The sequence below is a fragment of the Rutilus rutilus genome (genome assembly GCF_951802725.1).
Source record: "Rutilus rutilus genome assembly, chromosome: 7".
Lineage (NCBI taxonomy): Eukaryota > Metazoa > Chordata > Actinopteri > Cypriniformes > Leuciscidae > Rutilus > Rutilus rutilus.
Genome location: NC_140221.1, coordinates 25,401,086 through 25,423,523, shown reverse-complemented (window position 1 = coordinate 25,423,523; position 22,438 = coordinate 25,401,086). Strand labels below are relative to the sequence as shown.

Below are 22,438 nucleotides of genomic sequence, written 5' to 3'. Positions count from 1 at the left end.
ACAATGTAGGCTAGTAAAATATAACTACACTATTTAAAATGCTAAGGCTGTAAGTTTATAGTATTAAGACAGACCACAAATTCACAATTTTCCTCATTAATATAAACTAATACATAGCCTACTAATATATAGTGATTTTAGGAGTAGGCTACAGTATAGTATCCTTAATATGGCTTAAATTCAACAGGAAAATTAGCTTGCAGCAACAAATATTTGCATTAACCATCTTTCTTAAGATTGTTAAAGCTTCAGTAAATGGGTTCATATCTCATAAATAGGCCTACATATCTCTCATAAATACACATTTTATTTTCTAATCTGTTCATTGATAAATAAATAAAAACTTTCATCTGTAGTGGTTTTGAAGGACTGTTCATATTATTCTGCTGCACTCCGGTTTGACCAAAAAATGAAAGCTGCAAATAATATGTTTGCTATGAGTTAATAGTCTCTGCAAATCTTTGTTCATGCGTGTAACCTGAGAAAACAACACTTCCTTCCTGATCCCATGCCTTCTCTGTGATTGATTCTCTGGAAGAGAGATATAAGCTTTCCTTGGAAATGGATTCAGAGTTCTTGAATAATGTAGCAGATACAGACAGATGAATGGTCAAATCTGTTGCTTGATATTTGGAAGCATTGCTTATTAGTTGTGTCTGTATTTTCTCCCCTGTTATATTATATATAGACCTATTCCTGCAGTGAAGGATAAGCACAAAGCAAAGGTCAAAGACGCAATGAAACACTGTAAAATGTCATTTTATTCCAGTATTTTGACATCTGAAATGTTTCGGGGGTTTTCCTTTTTTAAGAAACATCCTAATGTGTTGATACAGAGATTATGTACAAGAACAATGGTATGATCCAGACATGCAATCCAGTTATGTCATACAAAAACATCTATACATACAGTACGCACTGCATAGGAGGCATCTCCTGTCTATTACTTTTGAATCAATACTTCTTTTTACAAACTGAACATTTTCTCAACATGAATGAGGACCAGAGCTGACAAGTGAGATTATTTCAAAGCTTTGCTAAAATGGAGTTTGATTGTGAAAGGGGACAAAAAATAACACGAGAATGGCTTTCATCAAAACAGCATACTGTCATCCTCCTCACAATCAACAGTGTAAATGTGCATACTCAGTATGAGCTGTCTACTCGTTTCCCACAATGCAATAAGTCTGTTATAAAACCCGTTTCAGCGTTAAATTTGTCAATTTAAGGTCTTATGGCAACGATTATCTCTGCTACAGTTCCGTCATTTTTGTAGCATACTGAGTACTATAGCATATTAATAAAAAAGTAGCATGCAGTATGCAGTTTATACCTTGTACCAGGCAACCAGTTTCTGGAATCTTGCAAGTGGGTGGATGTGTATGAGTGACAGATGGCTAATTGTAAAGTCTTACAAACAACCAGATGTGAAACTGTCACTTTAAACTGATCTAACATGGAATTCACAGATCTTATCTAATGGGTGTGAGTGAAAGTAAAATCAAAACTAACGAAAACATATTTTGTGAAGAAGAACTGTAGAAAACATTTTAGATTATTGGGTGAGATTGTGTCAAGGAAACTGAGGAATTGCTGTCATCAATCCAACATCAAGCTTTGGACCTGAATCAGAAGCAAGCTGCTAAGCTACTGTATATGGACTAGGGTAGGGAAGTGAAACATTATTTATTGTTGCAAATTTAGACTTTTCAGAAAAGTTGTCAACAGCTGCTCCTACTGCCAGGTGAGCATACTGAGAGATTTTGAAAGGTATAAATCAATGACTCATCAGTCTCTTCAAAACATCAACAAGTTATCTTTCAAAATGTGGTTGAAGTGGTTATTCAGACATGACAGCAATAAGCAAAAAAAAATACCTGTAGTTTTCTAAAGCAGCGGTCCCCAACCTTTTTTGCGCCACGGTTTAATATCAGACAATATTTCCACGGACCGGCCTTTAAGGTGTGGCGGATAAATACAACAAAATAAAATGATACGACCGGCATAAAAACTGGGGTATTTTTTAAATATGAAACGTGAATCCAATGTGTAGGCTTACTCGCAACTTTATTAGCAGTGTCCTCGTAACATCGCGCCTAAAGACAAACGGAGAAAGCCTGAACATTAAACAAAATGAATGATTATGAATATGTAAAATATAGCAGGAGACATTTTAATTGTTTATTAATAAACCAGTTTTTTTTATGTCAGTGTCGGCTGGAAAGATGAAGTTTACGATGATGACTCGCGATCTTCGCAGTAGTGAACGCGCCAGAGAGAAATGCACATTTCATACGGATTACATAAGCAGAGAACAGTCAGTTTTCTTTCGTTTTGAATTGTTCTGTTTAAAAGTAGACATTTCAAGCTTTCTATATATTTCTCAGGTCTGTGAGGCAAGTAGGCTACCTTATACGCTGAGTTTCGGTTCATTTATGAGACGAGCTCCAGCTCACGCACGTCGTGATTATCTATTTTCTAATATATTTACTTCTTATTTATTAAATCCAGACAATTGGTTGATGAAACATTAATAAAAAAAATTAAGATACAATTAATACAAAACGAAATTAAATTTAAAGAATTTGTCTTCTGTTTGAGGTCTCAGTGAAAGTTTTAAACAGTCTTTTAGTGCCGCTTTCAGAGCGCTCACGTCTGTAACGGAGAACTGTCCCGTCTGTAACATTGTTTTTTTTGTGTGAAATACATTTCTAAATAAATGCGTCTGTAACATTGCGACTTAGGTTATATATGTTTTTTCTTCTTCATGGCGCATTTTTTGACTGATGCGACTTATACTCCGGAAAATACGCTAAGTTATTTATTCTTTCTGTGCGGCCCAGTACCAAATGTCCCACGGACCGGTACCGGGGGTTGGGGACCCCTGTTCTAAAGGAAATATGGCAAATAGTCATGTATGGTAAAAGATTGTAAACTGTTAGACCTTCGATATAGATAAACAAACCTAAAATTGAAGTCACCATGAAATCAAATTCAACAAATCTTTTTTTTTGTTTGGAATACTGCAGTATTTATATTAAAGATTTATCCGTGCGCATCAGTATATATATATTTTTTAATCCATGTGCACTTCCCCACCCTTGCAGCGACATCTCTTCTCTATTGACGTTTATTGGCGTGAGGGCGGGACAACCTGAGATCAATCACATGATCACAGAGATCACAGCAAAAACAACTACAACCATCCAATCAATTCCTAATGGACAAAATCAAGTCCCGCCCTACATTTTTTTCTTGTTCGGTAAAGCGTTACAGCTAATGGTCAGGTAGTGAGCAGAAAAGGCTAAAAAAAGGCAAATGTTGAATGCCCACCATAAATCCGTTTACTACGAGAAAGCAGGCTAAGACATGAAGGTTGGGGTTTATATGCTCCGTATTAGCGGCCACTTTCTTACTTTGATATAAACGTAATGAGAATGTGGATTATGCAATCATGTAAACGCATTAGCAGCATTCTTAAGGTTTTTTTTTTTTTGATGAGTGCACAAAAAAAACAGCACAATTCAAGTAACATAAAAATTACTGATGCGTAAGTAATGTGATGAAACTAGGCATGTAAATGTGAACGTTTCTTTCTCATCTGATCCTAATTAGCTTTCTCACAATAAATGGCTTTCTGGTGTGCATGTAAATGTAGAAATGGAAACTTAAAGTGCTAAAACCTTTCAAGATGGTGACCTCCAAAACCTCAAATTTCCTCAAGACGTTTTGAATGTTATTGCAGATTTTTGGGCAATAGTTAATGTTTCAGAGGTTGATAAAGAAGTAAACAGAACTCAAAGAAATAAATAAAACATACAAAAGTACATAAAGGTAAATAAATAAATTCCTCGATAAAACAAATACAAATGATTTGTACATACTAAAATTTCTAAACCGCTTCAGTTTACGGACGAACTGCAGCACATCAAATGCTTTTTCCAGATTACATTTTCCAGGCATCAAAGATTATTTCGATTTGTTTATCTATGAGACATTATTTTTAAATCAAGCCTTTAGTTGATTGTGAATTTAAATCCATACAATCAAGTGTGTATCAATAATAAATGGACTGTTTCTACTCTATGTGATTATAATTAGGTGTTGCTATATTTAAAACTGGCCTATTTTTAGTGCTGAAATTATTTATACCTGCACAACAAACAATACAAATTCTAGTGCACAATGCAATTACACTGGCACGTGCAAAACATTCAGGAATTCTGTTGTGAATTACTCAGGCACGAGAACTGAAGCAATAAATAAAACCTGTGGGAAAACCAGTCATAATTAAGAAATGTTTTTTGCAAGTATGTAAAAGAACATAAAGAAGCCTTTGTCTTGTATGTACATGGACAGTGTCTTCACGTTTCAAACAAAACAGTCCAGGCATGCGGAAATAAAGTTATACTTTCCAATGCACTTCCAATGACTCACCTGACTGCAGTAAATTAACAATTATGACAGCCATGATCGCTTTTTTATCGGTCCTTTCCAGGTGCCCTCATTGTTGGTCTGATTGTGATTACATGCACATCAATACATGTCTCTCCCTTACTTATTTCCTCAGACAGACAGGAAACAACAGACAGAATGTAACTAGATGACTGACAGCTCTTAGTGACTTCATACAGGAGAGGGCTTGAGTGGCACTGAAATATCACCTTCCCTCTGGTCCAGAATCAGCCAGAAATCTGCATACTTTTCTCCTGTCCTCGCCCATTGTTGGGCTCACCGGTCCAAGAGAAGAGCAAACACGAGAGAGATGAGAAGGAGATACAAAAGAAAGGAGACTGAAGTGTCCAGCATTAAGACGGCATAGCCAGTCGTGGACTAGAAACAGATATTTCCCCTCAGAATGAAATGTGTGGCTTTAAAGTACAATTTCCCTCCAATAGGGCACAATATTGGAGCTTTAAACTGTCTAGTCCTCTCCATAGAGGCTTATAAGAGGTAGGGGGAAGCCGGCCTGTTCACCACAGTTGATTTAGGGTGAAGGGTCATGACCTCCACATAATAGGTCAAAGATCAGCACTGAGAGTGAGGAGTGAGGATGAATAGGTAAGGCAGGGTATAGGGATGCTAAGTGGACATCCCATGATCCAGCGATGCTACATGGTTGAAACAAGTTGGTTGGGCTTTGATGATGGAAGATCCAGCAGCGCCTGTACAGTGACACCAACTTTCACCAGACCTCGCTCCTCCAGGATGTGATGTGGCAAACACAACTTGTCCTGTTCATGAACACACAAGCAAATGTAAGCATAAATATAGATAAATAATATCAATAAGATAAATGGCCTATATTATAAATCTGTACTACCTTGTTAAAAATGATGACACAGTAAAACAAAAATACAACATATTTTTATATAATACAACATTATAATGTACACTACTGTTCAAAAGTTTGGGGCTGGTAAGAATTTTTTGAAAGGCTGCATTTATTGATCAAAAACACAGTAAATACAGCAATACTGTGAAATATAATTATTGCAATTTTAAAATGAAATTGGTTCCTGTAATGTCAAAGCTAAATTTTCAGGAGTCATAACTCCAGTCTTCAGGGTCACATGACCCTTAAATTTGATGATTTGCTGCTCAAGAAACATTTCTTATTATTATCCATGTCAAAACCAGTTGTGCTGCCAAATATTACTGTGGAAACCATGATACGTTTCAGCATTTATTTAAAACAGAAACCTTTACAATATAAATAGCTTTACTCTCACTTTTGGTAAATGTAATGTGTCCTTGCTGAATAAAAGTATTCATTTCTAAAAAAATCTTACTGACCTTAAACCTTAAAATATAGTGTATGACATATGGATAAACATTCAACTTAAAATGTTTTTGCAAGAATGCACAACTTCTTCAACATGTTCACATCTATCAATATCCCTTTAAGTAAAAACTAGATTATGTTGTAATTTTAAAATATGTAGAATCAATTAAATATTCGATATCAAATTCAAATTAAAAAAATTTATTAAAAAAATGCAGATATCGGATGAAAACAGATGCAATCATGCAATCATACCTGTGTCACTCCAAGCTTTTTACAAGCATCCAAGAAATTCTCAACATTCCGCCGACACTTGGCCATACTCAGCTTTGGCTATTAAAGACACACAGACAATGTCCTTTATAAAAACCTTCAGAGAGTAGAGTATCTAGCACTAAACAGATCCACACAACATCAAACAATTTATGTGCTTGTTTTGAATGCTAAACAAAGGTGTAGAAAATCTCATTTGAACCCAGAAATACTCTTAAGACATTTCATTATTTATTATCAGAAAAGGAGATCCAAGAAAGTCTGAATGAAACATTCAGTGGGACTTACCACCGCAGGGGAGGGCACATGAATACTGGCAACGGAACGAGGGCGAATGTGATTGGCCAGATGGCATAAAACAACACCATCCATCAGCGCAGCACCCACATCATCTGGCAACAAAACCTTCAACCTAGACTCGAGGTTCTGCAAAAAAACCATCATCATTTGATTCCAAATAAGAGACAGGTATATCATATAAATAACCAAGAATCATCCACGTGCTAAACCTCCATGCTCTGTTCAGTCATTCCAGCTATCACATTCGCTCTTCACCACCAAGGACAGCACATAGCAGAAGAGGTGGAAGTTGGACATGACCAGAAATCATTAGCAAAGACAAGCAAGCATTTCACTGCGTGTGTGTGTGTGTATCATAGACTGTAAAAAAAGTGAATATACAAACACACTACCGTTCAAAAGATTTAGATCGATAAGATTTTGTAATGCTTTTAAAAGAAGTCTCTTCTGCTCACCAAGGCTGCATTTATTTGTTCCAAAATACAGCAGAAATATGGTGAAATATGTTTACAATTTAAAAGAACTGTTTTCTATTTGAATACATGTTAAAGTGTCATTTATTCCTGTGATCAAAACTGTATTTTCAGCATCATTAATCCAGTCTTCAGTGTCATATGATCCTTTAGAAATCATTCTAATATGCTGATTTGATGCTCAAGAAACATTTCTTATTATTTAGTGCTGTCAAAATGATTAATCGCCATTAATCACATCTAACATAAACGTTTTTTTTCAAATCGATTTGACAGCTCTATTCTTATTATCAATGTTGAAAACAGTAGTGTAAATTTGTTATATAATAGAAAGTTTAAAAAAATTAATAAAAAAAAATAGTAACTTTTCACCTGCTGACAGATGGAGCGGCATTTACTACACAGAGCCGTAGTTCACTGAGAAGCTGAGCCATATCGCATTAATTATCGCAAGACGTGATAATTACTGCAATATAGCTCAGCTTGTCAGTGTAGTAAATGCCGCTCCATCTGAAAGCAGGTGATGATGCATAACAATGTCATGCGATATATCACCCAGCCCTAAATCCTTTCCTCAGAATTAAATAGGATACGTTTGTTCCAGCCTGTCTAATTACGTGGTATGAATTACTCCCTGAAATAGATCGTCCTTTTTTTACATCAAGTACAGTTTACACTATTGATGAGAGCTCCACAGAGACAAGTAGAAACATAAAGCAGATAGAAGATTGTCCAAAGAAAGCAAGAAATCAATTTTACGACGAGTGGATTTAAAAACACTAATAAGAAATTTAAAGAGAATTTTTACAAAATAAACCTCTAGGCTAAAATGAAAAACAGAACAATGTTTTTGAGTGTTTCACTTGGCTTACCTAGAGATATGAATCAAGCTTGATTTGACATCATGTTTGATTATATATTTTTTTAACTTTGTAAAATATGCCAGAGGAATGTTACGGTGGAATTCTGACCTGCCGCAGGAGTCTGATCTGCTCCATCTCCTCCCTGAGGTGCTCCATCTTTCTCCTCATGGTAAAGCTTGGGTCTGTGGAGCTTAAGTCTTGACGATTTCCACGGGAGAAGGCTGAGTAGTAAACACATAGTCATTATCATCATGCTTCTCTTCATTTAAGCTTTCCTTTAACAACTAACTTTAAATATGCACACTGTGTAAACCTGGTCACTCAGTGTCTCCTGTCTGTTCATTAGCATTAGCTTATAACAGGGGAAGTTTAGAGGTCTCCCATGGCTGCCCTTCAAAGATCAAGTTTGTTCATGCACATCTGACTAATCAGTAATGAAATTTACTGTTGAATAGCTCCATAATTCACATTTTTAGCAATTTGCTGTTGCAGCCCTGGTTTAAACAAATACATCTGCATTAAGACACTTTGATGTGAAAAAAAAACCAAAAAACATAAATGACCTTGTATATAGAGTTTACGGTTTCAAATGGTTTTCAGCTGTTTGTGGTATTTCTGTTCAAGCCAGACAGTTATTTACTGGATGAAATAACATTACATGGCCATTAAAAGGCCTAAACAACCACACTTCTGGATTTCTCCATATTTTCACAGCACTTGGTAAACCTATTTCACATTGCTATAGTATGAGGCCTAATTTACACGAACAAAACATATAGAGAAGCATGTTTTGATTTGTTTTGTTGATGTCTTTATGCTGTATTATGCAGATGATAAAAACATATCAAAACAGGTGATTAATTGATTGTTCACATAGCAGCGCTACTTCTACAGCAGCTATTTGTGGGTCTCAGAGCACAAGATATTAATATTTCAAAAATATGACTGACTCAAATAAAAAAGGGAAGCATTGAGAATGATAACAAGCGGTTTTGGTATTGTATGCTGCTCAATTGCCATTGTTTTCTGTGAGACAGGAAGCACAAGCCTTCCTTGTGCTTTCCACTGAATTGCAAAGTCATGAAAAAAATACCACCTATTACTACAAACCTTGGTATCACTAAAGTTCAAGACCACAGTTCAAGATGATATCTTTCCAAAGAAATGCAGTTCTTGACTTTTTGAAATGAAAGAGATCGTAAAATTTGAGTACAGTCTCTGAATAAGATATCTGTGGGAATGTAGTAAAGAGCTTCAAAGACGATTTCAGACATGATGCTTATTTAGGGCTTATAATAAAGGGCCTATTTACACCTGGTTACTGCATGCGATCGGATAGCTATCAGATCTGAAAAGACCATGTATAAATACCCTCTGAAACGCTTTCGACACAGATCTAAATCTGATCACTCAAACCACTGTTGGTTTGAGATGCGTCACAACCTGAAAGCTCAACAACAGTGATGATAAATAAACTGCAGTGCATATCTGTTGCATTCAGTGACGTGAACTCTGCAAAACGAATATAAATCCGATCATCAATTCCCACACTACATGCAAGTTCATCAGAGTCACATTAACGCGCTGCGCTATCTGATCAGTAAAAATGCAAGTGACAAGTGTAAATAGACCCAAAGATTTACCTGATCTTGGTTTCAGGCCAAAGACAGTGAGAGTTGTGGTGAACTCATTAGACCGCATTCCCTCCTGCAACAACACAGACATTGTCATGCTGGAAAAAACTGCCCTATGTAAACACAGCAAACACTCCTGAAACAATCCTGAATTATGAAATGGATTCAGTTTCTTCTGACTGAGATGGCCGGTTTTACATTTGTGAATGTTATATTGTACTTTTACAGAGTCAGACAGGGGTACAAAACCAAGGTTTCCAATGAATTTCCAATAAACTTTACTGACTGCACTGACAAAAGAGCAGATTTGCAGCCGATGAAATATTATGAAAAGCTGAGCATAACTAGAGAAATTAATCACTTTATTTAGCGTTCATGTAAACACTACGTTTGGATTCATCAATCAGAATGAATTCATTCCGATTGAAACAAAAGGTCTCCATGTAAACGTAGCTATTGATGACTATATATATTTCTGTGGTGGATGAAGAATGAAATATTTTCTTCAAAAAACTGGTTATGACAGTGCTTAAGGAATATGGAAATTCTTTAACTTTATATGCCTATGTTGCAATCAACCATATGGGCAATGAAACAAATGTATACTAAAACTAGTCTGTCTTATGATTTTGAAGTCTAGACAAGATGCTTAACCATTGAATTTGAAGAAAACATGCAACCTTACTATTTTATGCATTTCTTAAAATATAAATATGAGTGAATGAGTGTTTTTTGGCTGTCATGTTTTTCATGACTGGAAACCCAATAAAACAGTGACACTCAAGCAGAGACATGCAGACAGTCACACACACAAAGTCTCACCTCACAATCATTGTCGTTGCCACTTGAGTTTCTTCGAGCACTTTGACACTTATACTGAAATGGGAAACACAGGGAGCCAGAAGATCAGATCTGTGACACATTTTTTCAGCCTTTAACATCTGAAATGCAGTTAATAGTCTAGGTTGAGATAAGGGAAAAAAATACATATTCATGTACATATACAGTGCCCTCCACAATTATTGGCACCCCTGTTTAAGATGTGGTCGTGGACTTCTAAAAATTCTCCTTTTTTTTTTAAAACAACATAGAACCCAAATGCAAAAAAAGAGAAAAATCCAACCTTTCATTTAAGTTCATTACTTTGGTGGTAAAAAAAAATAATAAAAAAAAAACTTGAAATCATGTGTCCCACAATTATTGGCACCCCTGATGTTAATACACTGATGTGATACACATCATTCACTGATGTGATACACTTTTTTTTCTACCATTTCTGTAGTGTTTTCTGTTCAACCATTTGTGGAGACAGCCACAAATTGAATACTTTTTTAAAAAATGAATTCATCCCTCGCCAGTTTTATTATCATGGCATGATGCATTTCACATAAAAAAGTGATGTTGCTTTATATGCCAATCAGACAGACTCTTACACATTAGCACAATAATAATCTGTTTATGTTCATGTTCTTTCTCCAATCGCATCTTAAGAACAGTTTTAGGTATACCCGATACCAGAAAAGTTTCAGGTTCTGCTAGTCACACACACAAATCGTTTCTTTTCCTGATTTCCCTTTTATGTGGAAAGCTGGAAACCTGTCTGATCCAAACTGATTCCTTTATTGATACACTTGGAAGGCTACTCATTATTCCAGCTCAACCATGACTTTTCTTTTTCTCTGAGTCACAAACATTCCTCACTGTTTTAAATCAATTAATTTCAATTGAAAGTTAAAATCAATGGCTGTGAATGTTTAACCGTTTTATTAAGCAGAAGCTTGATTCAGGAAAGCAATACAACTCTCTTTTTTGGAGAAGAGAGTAAGACATCATATAATAGACAAAACAAAAATTGAATTATCAGCCTGGCATCACCTACACTTGTCAGAGCAAAGAGGGAGAGCAAATTCTCTAGACGATTCCCATAACAGTCCTGGAATTCATACAGTGATGACATAAAATGAAGATAAACAAGATCTCAAGAACAGGAAAGATAATCATCTTCCCTCTTGGTCAAATCACGTAGCTGCAGTGAATGAATTGCCTCATTCAAAATAGATCAACTGGCAATTACAAAATGTTTCCAGGACGACTTGCATGTACTGTATGTGTTTAGATGATTGGTTGTGAACAGGTGTGTGTTGAGGTGTGTACAGGAATTCTATTGTGTGGTGAACCCTTCACCGTTCATGTTAGGTGTCTTTAACTACTATGTACTTACATCAAAAAACAACCACAAATTGTTAGGTATATGCACTTATGTACATGTTGTATAAAGTGTATGCACTGACATCATTTTTCCATTGGGACACGCTCCCTCAGCCAGATTGAGTGGCAAAATATCCTGCAACATTTTAATAGGGGCAACTGTGAAAACGGGAGTAAAACAAATGTAGCCAGGAATCGGGTTTCTTGAAAAGTACCTGATTTCGACACCGGGGAAATACATAAAACTAAGCCTGTGAATGCTTTATCTGCTAGGCAACACAAAATAAATTTGACTTGACACTTGGTCTTACTTCAAGACTAGATTTGTTGGCGAATTTATAAAGTTATAAACTTATAAAGTTATCTGGATACCCATCAGCTGTTACCGTCAGGCAGATGAGTTCAATCTGGATTCCAGTTGTTTCTATGAACTGCAGTGATCCATTTGCTTCTCTTTTCTGTAAAAAGATGGCTCTTTCTACAATCTACTTGTACAGACAATCACACAGCTCTTTCCCATCATGCGCATACCCTCTATTGCAAAACACTTGCTGCTACTGAGGTGGGATTCGGGTAAACCCTCTTTTGGCATTAAAAAACTACTATCAGGGTTTACTAAAGACACACAGTGAAAAAAAAAAACCCACAATAAATCACTCCCTCTTAATGTTTACTCTTTGAACTCTTGCACCCAGGAACAATACAAGTGAGACAAGGATAGTTGTAGGTCGGAGTAATGGGCGTGCCGAAAGGTGAACTGCTACAACAGAAACTAACCCCTAATCCTACCCCACACCCTTGACAGACAGCTTTTGCAACCAATGATAAAGACCTTTCTCCACGCCGCAACCTTCGTCACGCCCATTTCTCCAACCTGCCGATACCCACACTTGATACAAGTTCACAATTATGATTGAAAGTTTGCTAAGTAGTATTTCCTACAAAAAGCAAAGCTTTATACTCTGGTCAAGCATATCCATTGCAGAGTGCAGACTGGTGGGAGAGGCCTTGGACTGCAGTATGTAAAGTGCATTGAAGTTTTCCTACCTATTTGGCAAAAGGGAAGGCAAAAAAAAAAAAAAGTCCTCTTGTTTCTCTAGTAAGTAGCACAGATTATTAAATTTTTTTTGTCTTGCTACTATATTCACCTTATTTGAATTTTAATGTGCCTGGCTTCGGTGTCATTCGCTTCCAATTATTTTTAGCTGTACAAAACGGCTTGTTATGCTGCTTGATATTGCAAACTGGTATTTCTTGCCATTTTAATGTATTGTCTCAATTATAAACAGGCTGTTTTGTGGCGCAAACAGTTTTACAGTGTACTGCACTTTGATATATTCTTCTAATTATTTCCCTATAGCGGCTAAAAGTGCTGGGCGGTATATCGGTTCGTACCGAATACTGGTGTTTATTTTTGTCTATTACATGTAAGGTGTATGTCGCTCTCATACGTGTATACGTTCGGAATGCGGCGCGACACTGTTTGAGAGGGTCCCTTTTCACTGTTGCACTGTGGTGAGGGCACAACTGTAAGTGATACCAAAGAACTTACAAGAAGTGAAAGCCAATAGAACGTTCCATTGCAACACCAGAGCCCAGCAGCAGCGCTACGCTTCCGCCATTTTGGGGTGAAAGCGACTCGGCAGTCCACTAGCTTCTCGCTATCGCTATGGCAATATCAACTGCTTTGTTAAAAAATAAATTAAATTAGGCTGAAATCCAACCTGAATGATGACGACACAGAATAAATGTACAATCACTAGACTAGTGATCATCAAATCCTTTTAACAGTTTATTTGACAGACTTTGTTTAAGTCTACCACTTTTTTTCCACAAAACCTTTGCTCTCTATAAACCATGTCAGTTTGAAATTCTTTGAAGTTGAAGCATTATAAACACTGAATTAATACCAACATATGAAATTAAATTAAGGACATGCATAAGAACAATTAGGAATGTTGGACAATAAATAACAACAGGAATTAACAGCTTGACAGTAAACTGTTTTTGAAGTATGTCTTATATCAATGTCCGTTAAATCAAGACTATGTAAAAAAAGAAAGAAGAAAAAACAGAAAAAAGAAAAAGCCAATTATGGGATAACAAACACAGCGATGCATCATGTTCTATAAGATCATCATGTTTGTAGCGTGATCCAGGGGATTTAAACGTACAATATATATTTCAGACCTAGTGGAGTAATAGTAACTAATAATAGTAATAGTAAATGTGTAAAGTTACCGAAGCGCCACCTAGTGGCTGTTACCTAAAAAGCATCAGAGTTTCACCTCTTGCCTTCTATACTCTTTGGTGTTACTAAACGTGATGGTGAAGAATGAAGATGGATAGGTTCAAGGCCCACTGAAGTGCCTTGGAATGCTTTTGTATGATGCGTTGATGTAATTTCCACTGAAACAGGAAGCTGAGGCGGGACATATTGAATGGCTCCTCCCCCTTTTCAAATAGCCAATAGCGTTTAGTTTACCTTACAGACTGCAAGTCATACATGACAGCACCACGGAAGCGAATCCAAGCGCTGATGATACGTTGGATTCAATTGTAGAGGTGTGAATAAATTCTAGCCATTTCATTCCTAACCAATGTACAGTTGGAAAACGGAATAAAACAAGCAACCGAACACTCATCTCCAACCAGTGGCATAATTTTGTTTTAAAAAGTGGGTGGGACAGTCTGGTCTGTGGGGTGTCGGGGGTAGAGTTCTCAACGGGTCGGGTCGGCCCGACAAACCCGACGGGACCCGCGGGTTCGGGTCGAAAATATAATCAAATGACTCGGGTCGGGTCGGACCTCGGGCTTAATCTTTTACAGTCAGTGAAAAAAAAAAAACCATTTATTAATCATCGCTGCTGTTCACCGTAAAGAAAGTCTGGCTGCTGCGTGCAAGCGCATCACGGAGAGGGGCGGGGGCAGACCTGACGCCGCTGCGTGCACGCCTTTAGCCTGGAGAAGAAGATGGAGTTGGTGAAAAGTAAACTTGCCTCAGGTGAATTCACCGTCGCTACTACAGCCTATTTATATATTTAAAGTTTATTGTTTCAGTTGTTTGTATTGTTAAAAGGCGTGAACATTAAAGGTTGATTTGAATTTCCGTCTGCTGGTCATGATAATACGTGTATGAGAAAAAAAAAAAATCCGACGTGGCATCGGGCCGCGGGCCGGGTTCGGGCAGATAATTCATGTTGATGTGTCGGGTTACATCGGGTCCGGGCTTTAAAAGCCACGGGCTGGGTCGGGTCGGGTTGTTATTTTCAGGCCCGTTGAGAACTCTAGTCGGGGGGAGGAGGTTGCTATACAATGCAGAGACATACATGTACAATATGTGTACAATATATAATATATATTGTTAGTGCAGAGTATTTTCACGTGAGTAAATCCATAGATCTGCAACTGTAACTTCTGTACTTTCATGGTCTAGTGGCAGAACTTTTGCCAAGCGTGTCAGAGGTTCTGGGTTCTAATCCGCACTCGTATAGTTTTTTTTCCTCATCAAAACCGAATATGTTAATCAGTGGTTGTATATCAAGCAGGGATACGTTTGTGTGCAATTTGTTTTGTGATTTCACTGGAACGAATAGAGTCTCCGCTACGGTGATAGATTGAAGCGCTGAGTGAAGACGGCGATAGATTGAAGACTGTGCGCACTGTGTGAGCCACAAGAGAACACTGTTTCGATGCAACTGATCGCAGGCAAGGAGCTCAGCAGCTTGATTTAAAAAACAACACATTTCAGCGCTAGAAAGCCTCTTATTTGACCAACGAAAGAAATGAATGCCCTGCTAGTTAACTGGAGATGTGTATTAGGTACATCAGTGCCGCGAGTTATTTCAAAAAGTGGTGTGGACAATATCGACCCTGGCAAAAACCCATACTGCTCCACGACATGTCAACGGTCGCTTTGACCAGGTGGTATTTATAGCATAGGGGGCGGGACGCTTTAGATTCTAGACAACATTTGATTGGACAGAAGATGTGATGAGAAGCTGAAGTCCACGGTGATGTCATAAAAATCTGTGATCCATTTTAGCGGAAGTGAGGGACTGTATGTTTTGAATGCTTGAATGAATCTCCTAAATGCAAATTTTGTCATTGGTTTGGAACACACCAGCTTATTCATAACCTTAAGCCTAACATATTCATACAAAAAGCAAAAAAATAATAATTTTGATTTCAGAGGGCCGTTAAACTATAATTGATACTAGCAGTCAAATTATATTACAGTGTTTCCCATACATTGGTTCACAATATCAACACTGTCTGCCACAAACAGATTTTCCAAAAGACTTTGACATCAATGAATAAACATTTGGGGTGTTTTTTATGAATATATTTTATTTTATTATATGAACACATACATATATATATATACACACACACACACACTCACCTAAAGGATTATTAGGAACACCATACTAATACTGTGTTTGACCCCCTTTCGCCTTCAGAACTGCCTTAATTCTACGTGGCATTGATTCAACAAGGTGCTGAAAATATTGATAGGATAGCATCTTGCAGTTGATGGAGATTTGTGGGATGCACATCCAGGGCATGAAGCTCCCGTTCCACCACATCCCAAAGATGCTCTATTGGGTTGAGATCTGGTGACTGTGGGGGCCATTTTAGTACAGTGAACTCATTGTCATGTTCAAGAAACCAATTTGAAATGATTCAAGCTTTGTGACATGGTGCATTATCCTGCTGGAAGTAGCCATCAGAGGATGGTACATGGTGGTCATAAAGGGATGGACATGGTCAGAAACAATGCTCAGGTAGGCCGTGGCATTTAAACGATGCCCAATTGGCACTAAGGGGCCTAAAGTGTGCCAAGAAAACATCCCCCACACCATTACACCACCACCACCAGCCTGCACAGTGGTAACAAGGCATGATGGATCCATGTTCTCATTCTGTTTACGCCAAATTCTGACTCTACCATCTGAATGTCTCAACATAAATCAAGACTCATCAGACCAGGCAACATTTTTCCAGTCTTCAACTGTCCAATTTTGGTGAGCTCGTGCAAATTGTAGCCTCTTTTTCCTATTTGTAGTGGAGATGAGTGGTACCCAGTGGGGTCTTCTGCTGTTGTAGCCCATCCGCCTCAAGGTTGTGCGTGTTGTGGCTTCACAAATGCTTTGCTGCATACCTCAGTTGTAACGAGTGGTTATTTCAGTCAGAGTTGCTCTTCTATCAGCTTGAATCAGTCGGCCCATTCTCCTCTGACCTCTAGCATCAACAAGGCATTTTCGCCCACAACGGATTGAAGCTCGCATCCGAGTGAAGACTGTGCGGCGTGTGCGCGAGCCACAAGAGAACACTGTATCAGTGCCACTGATCGCAGCGGCAACGAGCACTTTGATCACTTTATTAAAAAAAAAAAACATTTCAGCGATAGATTGCTTCTTATTTAACAAACGAACGAAAAGAATACTTTGCTAGTTAACTGGAGATGCTTTATTTATTTGTATTGGTACATCCGTGCCACGAGATGTTTCAAAAGTGGTGGGGACAATATCGACCCTGGCAAAAAATGGTGGGGACATGCCCCACCCGCAAATTACGCCTATGATGACGAGACACGAGGAGAAATTGACAAAGAACTGTCCGACACAGCCCACGTAGCTCTCAAATGGATGGACCTCCAGGGCCACTGAAAGTTTCCTCACGGTAACCGCTCACTCACTATAATACTTCGAAATGGGAAATGAGTTGGGAATGGGAATGTATGTGTGTTTTAGAAAAAAAAAAAAAAAAAAAGTAGGATGTTGGAAAATAATGTCTTTTCTGTTAACCAAATGCTTTTTAAAATAAACAAGCGCACCGTTATTTGTTGCGTTGTGGCCTGCATATTCAAGTAAGCCAGATATGCGCAGATTCTGCGCAATACACTGTTTATCATGATGACTCACGAGTTGAGTATTTGCACCAAATCTGCGCAGATTTGGCTTACACAGTAAAATTCCCCAGCAAAGTGAGTAAACATAATAAGTAACACGCCAAATTGACTAGTGATTTGACAGCGTTACCTGCCACAGTTGATTTTTGGCGGGTGTTAATTTCAAACCCTGCGGCTAATAAATCGGAAGTCTCGCACATTCACAGAATACACCTTGGTTAATATGATTTTAGCGAAGAAATCCCAATTTCAGTATTAAAGCACAAGTCTGTTTTGACGAGGGAATCTCAGCTCAGCGGCATGTAAACTGTACCAGAATTGATTATTCTGCTTTGGTTGAAGAAATTTCAATTGCAGTATTTCTTAACCTGTTTCTGATGAAGAAATCTCAGTACAGTGTTATATAAATGTAGATTTGGGCAATGCTCCCCTTTTTACAGTATAAAGGCCTTACAAATTATAGTTAGATTGATGTCATTCATCTAAACTTTATCTGTGCATCTAAAAAGCATAGCTACCTGGTGATCAAAACTGTGTTTCACTCACTGAAACTCTGAAGTGCACTGGTTCCCATGACAACGACTTGTCACAGGAAGTGCTAACTCTAGATAGCACGTGTTACCTTCCGACGCCATTTTGTAAACAAACCAGCCTAGGTGGCTAAGCTAACCCAACCTAGCAGCCCTTCAGCTTAGGCTAAGCTAACTAATAACTTCAACAGTTAGCTGTTAGCATCATTTACATGAAGCCTTTAACTACAGCTTGTGTGTATGCAGTATGAAGTGATCTAAATCATTTTCCTTTAACCCCATTTCTGGTTTCTGTATCCTCACTTGCTCTTTCCTTAACTTTAATTCTTCTCATTTAATTTCACCAGCACTTTTCAGGTGCATTCCTTACTGAACGCTGTTCAGCTAAATTTGCAGTTACTTTGTTAATTAAATCTTAACTTAATTACATGTAAACTGTTTAGCTAGAGAATAATTTTTAAAGTTATTGGGAACTTTCAATAGCATGTTGACTAAACTTTATGGAGGGACAAACATGGTGTGGTCTTGAACACGCAGCAGCTGTGACCTACTATAGAATGATGTCCAAAGCAAATCTAATGGTCGATCATAAGTGCTATTGATTATTCCCAATACCAGGTAATTCTGCTGTAATTCACTTCTTTAAGTCTTTTTATTAATTTTAATCATAATAGAAGTCAGCTATTAATTTTTTCATTTAACCCTCTTGTTCTAGTGTGGTTTTATTTCCCCATAAAACCACAAAAGTAACTAGACATACTTTCCTTCTTGATTTTGTTTATTTTCACAGTTGCTTCAATTTTACGAGCAAGTTACACAAGTAATCTAGACAATTGCTATGGCATAATTTTGAGCACCACTAATAAACACAATCTAATCGGAAAGCTCTCCTCTTCCTTTCTTTCTCTTCTTCATTTGTTCAGAGATCAAGCCTGTTGTATGCTATCAGTAAGTTCTGAGAAATAATTTGACCAAAAGAACCATCTTAAGTCATTTATTAAATCTAGGCTTACGCTCTTTTAGCAAAGCCACTCAGATCCACACAAATCTGAGCATCCTGCTATTTGCAGCTAAGATAGTAATAGTCGGCTACACATTTCACTTGTTAACCACACATGGCAAAACCTAGCTGTACATTATCAGAGGTGGAAGTAACGAATTACAACTACTCACGTTACTGTAATTAAGTCGTTTTTTTGGCTACTTGTACTTTTTTGAGTATATTTTTAAATCTGTAATTTTACTTGTACTCAAGTACATATTTAACTAAGTAATCTACTTCGCTACTTGTAAAATCACATTTCGTTACTGAGTACAATTTGAATTGATATTCAAATCTTTGACCGGCATTTCGGTAGCCAATAAAAATATTCGATCATAAATGGACCAATAAAACCCCTGATATTTGGACTGAATTAAAGCCGCCGCAGCAGCAGGTTCTGAAGAGCTGATCATAAGTGAAGGAGGCGAGGAGCTCAGAGTGATTAATGGCTGGATTGAAAGTTTGGAGAAACAAGAAACTACATAGTAGTATTGTCAAAATATCTATATTTTGATACATATCAATACTGAAATATCTGTCAATACTCATTTTGGCCTATACACCGATACGATACCAGCTGCGCGTTCTCATTCTCTCATCTCAACGACAGCGAGTTTGACACACCCGCCTCCTCTCAGCACGGGATTGCATGTAGGCCTATTACGCATACTTTTATTAATACCTGCAAGTTTCTATGGCATATTTTAATGGAAAATGTCACGAGTGCAATATTATAAGGCGAGGGCACATTCATGTAATAGCAGAAAACTGGACGCGAGCTCTCAAATATACGAATGAACTGGACTCAGTTATTGAGTGTGCGCTCTTGGACTGTGTCATCATGTGCAATCGCGAATCTCTCCAAGTGGTTCTCACTGCAGACTCAAATGACGTCCAGCTCCAATCTCTCCATGCTCTTGAATTAAACGTTGTCAAAAGTTATGTGTGTGAGCTATTGCAACAGTTAACGTTACCCTATTGTAAAGACAAATACACTGAGTGAGTAAATATTTAAGTTAGATTATTGTAATGGTTATTGATCATCAATGTTTAAATATGTAAACAAAAACCTAAATTAAAATCTCACGGTATAAAGTGGACGTGTCTCTTCAGAAGACTTGAATTAAACTTTTCCATTCAAATTGATTACTGTTACAATGAGTTTTGTGCTTTTCGATGCTTGAAAATAATGATTGCCTTGACAAAATGGATGGACAAAAATGTAGATATTAAAATATTTAGTATGTGGTAGTTTTCCCGATGGTATTAAAAATTATAGGCTAGGCCTACTGAATACTGACATATTTCAAGGTGTCATATTGAAGTTAGAAATTCCACTATCATGACTAAAGATCATCAATAAGGTAAAAACGTGTTAAAAGTAGCTATTTTCTACATAAATCTATGATTTGGTTGAATATTTATTGGTAATACATTAACTATCGCCAGCTAAAAAGTAACTAGTAACTAGTACTCTGAGTAGTTTTTGAGAAGAGTAATTTGTACTTTTACTTAAGTACTTTTTTGACACCAGTACTTTTACTTGTAATTGAGTATTATTTCAGCAATGTAACGGTACTTGTACTTAAGTACAAATTTTCAGTACTCTTTCCACCTCTGTACATTATACACATAGCTGTCTCACTTTGCCTTTAGCTCCAAATTCAGTTTGATCTTGCATTAGTCTCTTGCCCTTACGCTCACCACAAGTGTGGCGAAATGTTGCAGAAGCTCAGCCTAACTGCCCAGATGGCAGACCAAAAGGACTGGCTAGGTGTTATGAGAAACACCCTTTTACCCATGGCTGCTGACGACCTTCAGCACCAGAACCAAAAGCAACTGGAAAACGAGGGAAAAGAACTAATGACAGATGAGACAAACCAGAGGTATGACCACAAATATCTGACTGAGGTTATCTTCTTCCTGGCCCACAATCTCACAGGTTTGAAACAGGAGGTAAACAACCTCAAACGCCAGATCACAGAGTCCCAAAAGGAGCTGACACAAGCTGAAAGCCGCATAGACCAGCTAGAGATGGAGGCTCAGGACAGACCCAAGGACCCTGGCAGAAGGGAGTCACAGGAGGAAATACACAGGCCTCAAAAGGCTCTGACAGCTGCTAAACAACGAGAGCAGTTGGAAAAGACCGCCAGAGAGGACCTTAAAAAGGAACTCTTTCACAAAGAGTCACAGTTAAAAGCAGCAAATTCTGAACTCTTGGATAAATATGCCAGAATCATGGCCTGTGAAGGTCAAATGAATGTGTCCAGAGCTGGAATTGAGGCACTGACCCAGCAGTTGGACAACACAAAGATGGACTTGACATGGTCCAACGAGAACCTAGACACTCTTACCTGCTGCAAAAAGAACCACAGCAGGAGAGACATCTCACTCCCCCACTTGCAATCAGCAGAGCAACCTCCCCCAGCCAAGCACAGAGTTACAAAGGGGGGAGACAAACCCCTCTGCTTAAAACGTCATCGGACAGTTTCCTGAAAGTTTCTGCAGCCGCAGAAGGAAAAGGATTGATTCAAACGAATCCTGAAATGACACGTGTAGTGACACTCAAAGACCTCAACTGAATGGCCAGACAGATCCCTGCATTTAAACCAGAGTTTGCAGGAGACCACGATGTCCAGGCTTACCTGCGAGACAATGATTTTCACCTGCAGTCTTTGATGAGTGTTCATCAAGATAGACTCTATCTGATCTGGATCACATCCAGCCCAGAGTTGCGACGCTTTCTGGCTCGGCAACCAGAAAACATCCAGTCTAACTACCAGCAGCTGAAACAAGCCATCATAAAGAAATTCTCAGAGCCAAAAAACGAACTGATCGCTGTCCTAGACACCAAACAGGTTTGGCATGAAACTCCCTATGTTTACTACCACAGACTTACTTCGGAGCTCATAACGAACCTGGGATGGAGGAGGACACCAGCTTCAAGAGCCTTTTCCTCAGAAACCTCCATCCTATTATAAGTCACCATTTAGGCATTATGGTCTGCCCCCACACAATGCCTATCCAACAACTGCGTGACCTGACACAGAAGGCCTTTAACAAACACAAGGCCTCCTCAAAAAGGATTTGTAAGACCCCAGTGATTCTGAACTGCAAAATCCAGAATCCAAAGCTGGCACCAGAAGGCACCCAGCATTGCCACAATGCAAGAGCCTTCAACAAAAAGCTCCTAGCCAGCAGAGGGCAGAACCTTCACCATGGCCATAGACCTAGACACAAGATCAACCGCTGGGAGGAGCCATGGAAAAGAACATCCTCACCCAGCAAACACCACAGGACATCCCACTGCAGTCTACAACAACATCCTCCTCTACACCTTTCACACAGGTGCCAAACAGAGGCTACACAAAGACAGCTGGAAACGCCTGCTTACAAGAGCTGCTAGCACTAGCAAA

The 22,438-nt window shown here is 38.1% G+C and overlaps 1 protein-coding gene across 3 annotated transcripts in view; it reads right to left on the bottom strand.

Moving 5' to 3' along the window:
- Positions 1-3,017: 3,017 nt before the first annotated feature.
- lrch2 (leucine-rich repeats and calponin homology (CH) domain containing 2) overlaps positions 3,018-22,438 on the bottom strand; it is a 101,428-nt gene continuing 82,007 nt past the window's right edge. For 2 of the 3 annotated variants that reach the window (XM_084414351.1, XM_084414349.1), the window contains 6 exons: positions 10,151-10,204; positions 9,338-9,401; positions 7,803-7,915; positions 6,347-6,484; positions 6,041-6,118; positions 3,267-5,234 (listed from right to left, as the gene is read on the bottom strand). In XM_084414351.1, coding sequence (XP_084270477.1) covers positions 5,112-5,234; positions 6,041-6,118; positions 6,347-6,484; positions 7,803-7,915; positions 9,338-9,401; positions 10,151-10,204 — 570 coding nt within the window. In that variant the 3' untranslated portion in view covers positions 3,267-5,111. Of the gene's footprint in view, positions 5,235-6,040; positions 6,119-6,346; positions 6,485-7,802; positions 7,916-9,337; positions 9,402-10,150; positions 10,205-22,438 lie in introns of all 3 variants that reach the window. The other variant, XM_084414350.1, reaches the window with a different exon arrangement.